Here is an 8,826-nt window from a genome sequence, read left to right on the forward strand (position 1 = left end):
AGAAGCTCAAGCCAAGTTATACTCGTAAAAATGAAGCTCCAGAGCTCGGGAATCATCAACAAGTATATAACTCTGCATCATGAAATGCATTACTCGCCCATGGATGGAATGAGGAAGGGATAAGAATCAGAGCAGTGATCGGATGTCATATTGATGAATAAAACATCTTAATCACTAGACGAAACCGCAATCAAATATGGCATAAGGATACAAACGGGCATGGACCAGATAGCCTGGCCTACAAAAGAAATATAACACAATTGTAGCTATTGTTCCTCTCCAAATCTCCTAAAAAAAAACTGGCCATCATCAGCATAATAAAAATCTACCCTGATATTATTCGACCCTAAAGTGATTAAGTGCCATACAATACATGAATATGACGAAACAAGGGAAAGTATCCAGCAACATAAAAGCAATTAGACTGTTAAAACCAAAAAAGGAAAAAACGATTAGCCTAAAACCCGAAATTAATATCCTGGGTGATAATGATTCTTAATGCCAGTACCGCCGCAACTCCTTATCGTAAAACTATTACTGTGAGTTCTCTCTTATGGTCTGCAGCTGAGAGAATGAAATACGGATTATTGATCCACCAAGTGAGGTTGCATGCTTGCACACAAGGGCTTCGGTAGCTTGCTCCTCGTTTTCAAACATGATGAGAGCTTGCTTCTTACCGTTCATTTCAAAGAGCTTGGTATTGACGATGGCTCCATGTTCCTCTAAGTGATTCACGATCTCCTCTTCAGTTACATCCAGAGGTAAAGTGGAAAGGTGAATCATCTTTGTCGGAGAGCAGCAGTAGCGATAGTTCTTGGCAGCATTGCGATTAAAGCGGTTGAGATTTGAGTTCACATATTCATGGGTGTCAGCTCCTTGTGTTATGTTCGGATGTTTTGAAAAGTTGACCTCCAGTCGCTTCCCGAATAGCATAGCCCCCTGAAACTCAAATTTCAAGCGTGTTAGTAGTCAGTAAGAAGGAACTTCAAATCAACCCTAGGCATAATCATATGGCCATAAACTAAATAGATGTAGTACAACACCACTTAATAGTATTTCCCGAAGAGAACTCGATATCAAAGAACTACATTTCAAGAGATTCAAAAGCCAAACCTTGAGAAAATGTACTGCCAGTTCAGCCTGGAAGCCATCACCCATCTGAACAAGACCGTGATCTGGTTTATTACGAAGAAGTTTAATTCTCACAATATTTCCATACAGTGAGAACAGGTTGAATAGCTTATCCTCATCCATTCTCTGAAAGGAAGATCGTCAAGCTTGATGTTAAGAAGGGTCGTAAAATCACAATGAGAGAGAGAGAGAGAGAGAGAGAAAAGGAGAAGAAGATGACAACTTACATCAGGATTTAGATTGGAAACAAGAACTGTACACCTATCATTTGTCCCAGTTATTCCTGGAGGCAAACCTCCACCAAAGGCTGCTGCAATTGCAGCTGCATTAGCCATCTATATTTCATGGGGAGGAGGGAAATACAATCGTTAAACATTATCGATGGTATTTCACAGATAAAATAAATAAACACATTACGAATTCGACAGTCAAATAATCTAGAACCCACCGTGAAAATGGAAATACAGGTGCATATGCTATGAGCTCAAATAATATCCACAATCCAAGTTCGATGTTACACATTTCTATTGCCGGTCTATAATGCGTGTTCTAATAGTTAGTCATGACAACAAACTACAAAAACTAGATGGCCGCGGAGGCAGAAATAGGCATGCAGGGAGAAAAAGGGTGCATTTAATCACATGAATATACAAACAAAGAATTTCAGTAACAAAAGAGGTTAGCCAGAAGACACCGAGTGATCTGGCTGAATAATATAAAGGATGACAATACCCCCGAGACAAGAAAGTATCGTCTCATTGATATTTAGACCATGAACCGAGCAATACCCACCTGCGGGAATCCAACTGAAACAGAGGAAAACCAACAAGTGTTAGTTGACAAGGAAAATCAAATAATGAGTAACAATAAAGAAACTACGTACAGGGACGTACATACCTCCTGCATCACCATACCCAGGATGCTGCAGTGACAAATATATCCAAATTAAATTCATGAAGGAAATAACTACAGAAAACTGAGGACATGCACACACTGTAGAAGATTCGTGTTAGAAGGAAATCACACAAATTGGACATACCTGCGATGATCTGCCCTTCTGTTCAGTTGGGAGATTTGGATTTGTAAAATCCCTTTAGCAAGAAAGAAGATACAGTGTAAAAAGCACCAAAATGAAAATGTCAACAAGATATTAAAGAGAAGCATGTCTACCTGGATCGATCATTATTGTAATGGACTTGTAATTCATCAAGGCTGAAAAGAGAATCAATAACAACTTAAGAACAATGGTTTTCTAAGAAGTATAACCTAATCTGGCAAAAAAAGGTACAAGCAAACAAACAAATGAACTTCCACACCAGCACTCCCTAGAGACAATAATAGCATGATTGGTGCTTAATAATAATAATAATAATAATAATAATAAAAACCTACTTAGAAAACTGTATATCAAGCTGACAGCAGCCATCATAAATATTACGGCCCTGCAAAATAAAAATAAAAAGAAATTAAATCTCCACACAGAAGCAAACCACCAATTAAACTAAATCAGTTTAACATCCAAAATGACTAAACAATGATACAAGAAAGAATACCTGAAGAGAAGTTCTAGCTGAGATAGCATTTTGGCGTTCTTCATACTGGATCAGGGCTTGAAAGCCTACAAAATTTGCACGAATGGGATGAAGGGATCAAAAACTTGATTAAGAAAAACACAAAGGCTTATTCGAACTTGTTCTTTGATGAACATGTATCTAAAACGTAAAGTAAACATATTCACAAAAATACTGCAAATGAGTGCAAAAACAATGGAAAATGGAAGTGTAGAAACTTCATAGCTTTGAAATTATTTCATAGAATGCTGGTATCAACATAAATTTATTTACAAGACATGTCAGAGAAAAAAAGATCGAATACGTTCTTCTATATATTGTGCAAGAGTTCAGGAGGAAGCTGAATAGAGAGGGGAGAGAGAAAAAATTGAAGCTGACCAGCCGACTTTTGAAATGTGACAATCTTCTCCACAAATCCGTGAGGTGAGAAAACCTGGTATAGCACTTCCACAGTAATAGGATAAAGCATATGATGGATTGTAACCAGGAGGATTCGATTCGGCTGTGCATCCAGTGTGTTCCCAATAGCAGACCCGCATAGAGATAGAAGCGATAGGAGTATAAATGGAAAAGCACAGACAGAGAAGAGATGAGAAGAGAATAATAAGAAGCGCAGATAGATAGGAAATTAAATGAATAAAGAAACAAACCTCGATATGCAGTAAAAAAGCCTTTATAACACTAAAATTGGAAAGGAATATACAAACCAAGGAAACTCAGAGAATAGAAACAGAAAGCAAAAAGAGTTCTATCATATGTATGTACTTGAGGTTAGTTATGCAACAAATACAATCATTACCCATATATCATTCACCCTAAAGTTAGATAGTATAATAAATAGAACTCGCAGGACAAGTGACTGATTATGATCTTATTTTAACAAAAACAGTTGAAATCCTAGATGGATTTTGAAATTAAAGGTTAAAATTCCAAAAGAAGAACCAAAACAAAAGAACAAGTCTTGTTAAAAATCAAAAACAGTAAGGTGGGATATAATGCACTAAGCAAAGAGAACGTCCAACAGAATGCAAAGCTTAAACAGATTGCATATTGCATCTCAGCTGAAATACAAACACATATGAAGCAAAATGCTCTTTATAAAAGTATTCTAGTTATCAAACAGCGACTATCCCATACGCAACCACCATTATTCCTATTAGGAATTTAACTAAAATGGCTCCTTTTCCCAAATCACTCAGTTGAAATCCTAGCTGAATTTTGAAATTAAAGGTTAAAAATCCAAAAGAAGAACCAAAACAAAAGAACAAGTCTTGTTAAAAATCAACCACAGTAAGGTGGGATATAATGCACTAAGCAAAGAGAATGTCTATCAGAATACAAAACTACAATGTTAATGGGTAAAAGAATTGAGTTGGTTGAATGTATTTACTGAAATACCCTAATCCTTTTTTGGAAAGACCCGCATAGAAATATGCTACTGACATGAGTAAAGCAAAAGCAACAGTAGTATTTATATCATTCGTGGGTGGGGCTAACTCTCCATGAGGTAATTGTATGATTTTCCAAGGTAAAAGAGCACCTGACCAGTTAGAAACAAAAATAAAAAGAAACATAGTTCCAATAAAGGGAACCCATGGGCCATATTCTTCTCCAATCTGAGTTTTGCTCACGTCTCGAATGAATTCAAGAACATATTCGAAGAAATTTTGACCAAATGTATACAAAACTTAAACAGATTGCATATTACATCTTAGATAAAATACAAACACATGTGAAGCAAAATGCCCTTTATAAAAGTTTTCTAGTTATCAAACAGCTACTATCCCATACGCAATCACCATTATTCCTATTAGGAATTTAACTAAAATAGCTCCTTTTCCCATATCACCCTTAACTAAAATCGCTTCAGACGCTTTGATAATATAAAGTCTCACACATGATTGGTCTCATTCAAAACGTTTTTCTATATAAGATCCGATAACTATATTTCATCATGCATCCAATACAATAATATGCTAATTTACTAACCTCATCACCTCGTCCTTGAGCATTCTGATCCATTGTTGTTAGTTCTTGATGTGATGAGAATTGAACATACACATTTCTCCCCCTGGAACATTACAAATTCATGCAAAGGATTTCGAAATAAGGAGTGCAAGGAAAGCAAAGAAAATACTTTTATACCTAATAGTTGGTTGAACATTAGTGTAGAACTGCATCGCATTGATCGCTGAAGGAACATCTTGCATTTGAAGAAGAGCCTAAACACAATTAAACATGATAAACATATGAAATCTAGGTACAGATAAATTTTCAAGTTCAAGCAACTAAAACCATCCCAATAGAGAAGTTAAAAACCTGATTCTTTGCACGGAGCATTACAAGTTTTGTAATAACTCCAAATGGCTGGAAGAGTTGAAGCAAATCATTCTGAAACAAACAAAAGTAGACACGTCAGATAAAATACATTTATCGTTGAAGAATAATGCAATGCAATTAAACTTGATAAAAACCAATGCATTTTCACGGCCTATGCTACATGGACTCAAAGTTTAGGAATCAAATATAGGCATGTCTAAAGTTATAACTCATATTTGCTCAAAAAGGCTAACAAAGTTACCTAAAGGTGACCAAAAGCAAGATATAAGTTGGCACATACATCTCATAAATATGTAATGAAAAATATAAATATATTTTATTTTATATATAATCTTTTCTATAGTTAACCTTATAATAATAAGTTTTCTTTTCTCTTTCTTTACTTTTAATAATCTAAAAGGCTTAATTAAACCCGTCATTGATATGAACTTGGTTTTAAAAGGTGCAAAGGGTCCCTGGAGCCAAGGAGCAAGAAAGCACGTGCCTTTTGTAGGCAAGCCGAAATGATATTCTAATATTCATTTTAGCTCTCATGTTTTTCATTTTTTGTATATTTCACTGATCCACAAATATTATCTGATAGCTAATAAATCTAATAGTGCTTAGCATCTAATGATTCAACAAACTGAATGCTTTGATCTTTCCTTGTAGGCTCTTAAGGAATCTCTTGGCTTAATCTGGACAGGTGGCAGACCCTACAACTGCTTTTGCCTCCACAACCTTAGTTTTAAAAGGCACTAAGCACATTGAGGCGCAAAGGGTCCCTGGAACCTAGGCGCAAGGAGAAGAAGCGCATCTTTCATAGGTGAAGCGCACTTTTATGCTAAAAAGTTCATAAATCAATTCTAGACTATTTTTCACACCTATTACTAATTGGTTAACTCCTAAAACACTTAATCTCCTCTCCACACTCTGTTATTTCAAAATTGCTTGTCCCTTTCTTAAGATGATACTAAAGAAGTGGTATGTTTTTTTGAGGAAGAGGTTGTTAAGAAGTTAGCAAGTTGTTGGAGGTTGTTAGGAGAGTTGTTTATGGTTCTTGCAAGCTGGCCTAAGTTGTCAGTTTGTTTGAGACAGTTGAGCTCAAGTAGTATTTTATGGATCTTTCCTTTGTTGATCTGCTAGACTAGGTTATGAGCTATATAAAAGCTTAAATGGTTAAGGGCCAAAAATCATCTTATGAGCTACATTTCACTACTTTACATGCTTGCTTTGCTAAACATAATTGTATTTTCAGCCATCGTTCATATAGTTATTTCACGTCCAACTAGATTCATGCATGTTTGACTCGGAGAATGTGCTGCTGAGTCTACCATTAATTACCTTGGTAACAACTGTAGATGATATTCATTGTATCATCTCAAAGGTCATTTAATCTAAGCTTACTCAACCATTAATTGCCTTTGTAACAACTATAGATAATATTTATTATATCTCAAAGGTCATTTTATATACCATTATCATCCTCTTCTTTAGCCTCTAAAATGGTTGTGCTTCTATTTATAATTCTTTTCTAGTCAATACTTTGAATTTTAATTAGAGACAAGTAATGGAAGAGCAGATAAACTCTATCTCTTAACCTTAAGGCAGTAGAAGCATGCACTTGGCACCCAAGCATAAAATCCCCCTAAGCGCGCCTAGGAGGGTTTCCCATTTTGCATTACGCCTATCTCTCCAAAGGAGTTTTGCTCTGCGCCCACCTGCGCCTAGAGCCTTAGGCATGCCTAGGCGGGCTTTTGAAAACTAAGTACAAAACCATAGATGGTTACCACGTGGAATAACTTGTTCACACATGTATTATCTGATAGATAATAAATCTAATAGTATTTAGCATCTAATGATTCAATAAACGAGATGATCTAATCTTTCCTTGTAGGCTCCTGGGCTCAATCAAGCTATGGAAAGGTGGCAAAGGCCATGACAGGTGGCAGAACTTGCACTTGCTTTTCCTCCACAACCATAGATGGTTGCCACGTGGAACAACTTGCTCACACCATTGAACAAACGAACGGTGAAGGTTTTTATCTCTAAGAAGTCAAAAGCGGTGCACCTTGTACCTCTTTAAAAAAGCACGCACATAAGTGAGCTTTTGGTTCCTTGCTTCGCATGTGTCATTGGAGGCATGTTTTTATGCACCCATGTGCACCCTACGCTATAGGCGTGCGCCTTTTCTAAAACTAAGGATACAAACTATACAATCAAGAAAGAGACTAAAGAACATAAGGTGCAGGACATGATCCTAGTGCTTCTTTTAGGACTAGACAAATCACATGTTAAAACCAGAGATAAAACTCTGGAAATATATTTCCAGCTCGAAGATTTCAAGCCCAAATTAGAAAAAAAATAATAATAACCTTTCTTGTGCATTCTTTTGACATAAACTCTATTGAATTTCCATTCTCCTTATTTAAGATAAGTAATGAATTCAGCTTGAATTAACAGCATGGAGACTATAAATGCAAGGAGATATGGTTTTTTTCCCATCTTTAAACCACCATTCAGGCTATATACCTAGCCCTTGCCAGAAAATTTCTTTTAAATAATTTACATACGTTTTCTGGAAGGAAAAGAACCAAAATTCGTATTGCAGCCACGGTGGCTGACACACAACATGGCTATATTCTTGTCATGTTGTTTCGAGGCAATAGATTTGGCAGGAAAGCGTGGCGTCTATGTAAAACTTAAAGTAGTAAACATATAAATTGAAATTCATAAACGCACAAACATTTCAACTTTTTTATTTAATTTGAAACAAATATCATTTGTTTGCCTTATTGAAGCATATACTCTCTAAAAACAATCAATGACCAGTAAAAGAAATTATTTTGATTGCTCCGTAGAAGTTAGCAGTACAGAGAACGAGTAAACAAAAAAGGGTAAAGAAGCTTTACTTCAGAAATTTCATGGCCAACATTGCGAACATGAATGACTTTAGAAGCTTCAGCCATTTGCAAGGACCTGCAACAAACTCAAACACTATCAATTATCTTACTCTCACCATTTTCCCCATCACAATTAATAAAACAATGCATTTCTATAAACAAAAATACAAGAAAAACAGAACAGAACGGGAAACAAAAATCCAAATTTCTTATTTCTCATTAAAATCAAGTATTATACTACTTTGTTCTTAAAAGGGGCTAGTTCACTACATCTAACAGTCAAATTGTAAAAATCAATGAAAAAAAAGCTAAAAAAGAACTAACAAATCAAATTGTTTTTTTCTTCTTCTATATAAGAGGAGAAATCATAAAGAATTTTAAAGTCAAAAAAGGGAAAAACATGTTTGGTTGCGAAGAAATCAAAATGAAACGAAAGACGGATTTTTTTAAATAAAATAACTATAAAAGGGGAATCTTTTAAGCTTGAATCAGAGAAAAGATCTGGATTTATTGAATACAGTATTTAGTTTGAAGAAGAAAAGGGAGCGTCGTATTTAGCTCAAAAAAGGGAAAAGAAAACACAGAGAGATCGGACAGAGAGAAAGAACACTTGCCTGAGAAAAAGAGAGAAGGAAATTGGAGACGAGACTTACTTTCAGAGAGGGAACGAGAGTTGCATTATTTTTGCCCTATCCTTTTCTTACTTTCCTCTTATCGCCCTAATCATCTAACACTTCCACCACCCCCACTCTCAACGCCTTATTTGGCGAAATAATAATAAGGGTAAATTATAGTAATGGTCACTGAAAGTTTTTAAATCTTTTATTTAGATCCTAAACTTGCAATACAGTCCCTTAATATTTAGTCTATTTGTAATATGGTCTCCTAATATTTAGTCTATT

General features: G+C 35.5%; 1 protein-coding gene across 2 annotated transcripts; it reads right to left on the bottom strand.

Moving 5' to 3' along the window:
- Positions 1–309: 309 nt before the first annotated feature.
- LOC120152590 (polypyrimidine tract-binding protein homolog 3) lies at positions 310–8,623 on the bottom strand. Of its 2 annotated transcripts, none has more exons than XM_039164786.1 (15): positions 8,539–8,623; positions 7,934–8,000; positions 5,022–5,093; positions 4,848–4,924; positions 4,692–4,773; positions 3,081–3,204; positions 2,685–2,749; positions 2,524–2,573; positions 2,302–2,343; positions 2,171–2,222; positions 2,029–2,050; positions 1,924–1,937; positions 1,359–1,466; positions 1,114–1,257; positions 310–939 (listed from the first exon to the last, which is right to left on the bottom strand). In XM_039164786.1, exons 2-15 carry the CDS (start codon positions 7,988–7,990, stop codon positions 535–537), a joined length of 1,314 nt encoding a protein of 437 aa, XP_039020717.1. In that variant the 5' UTR covers positions 7,991–8,000; positions 8,539–8,623; the 3' UTR covers positions 310–534. The 2 variants fall into 2 exon arrangements, with proteins under 2 accessions (XP_039020717.1, XP_039020716.1); XM_039164785.1 differs by having other exon boundaries at positions 2,029–2,053.
- Positions 8,624–8,826: the final 203 nt, after the last annotated feature.

The sequence above is a fragment of the Hibiscus syriacus genome, unplaced genomic scaffold, assembly GCF_006381635.1.
Source record: "Hibiscus syriacus cultivar Baekdansim isolate YM2019G1 unplaced genomic scaffold, ASM638163v2 tig00111095_pilon, whole genome shotgun sequence".
In the NCBI taxonomy this organism is placed as follows: Eukaryota; Viridiplantae; Streptophyta; class Magnoliopsida; order Malvales; family Malvaceae; genus Hibiscus; species Hibiscus syriacus.

Excerpts from the sequence above, each read along its gene's own strand:
- LOC120152590 (XM_039164785.1), bottom strand. The coding sequence starts at position 7,990 with ATGGCTGAAGCTTCTAAAGTCATTCATGTTCGCAATGTTGGCCATGAA. Across the intron at positions 2,054-2,170 it reads AGAAGGGCAGATCATCGCAG|CATCCTGGGTATGGTGATGC; the intron begins GTATGTCCAATT and ends TTGTCACTGCAG. Across the intron at positions 1,258-1,358 it reads TTTCCAATCTAAATCCTGAT|AGAATGGATGAGGATAAGCT; the intron begins GTAAGTTGTCAT and ends TCTTCCTTTCAG.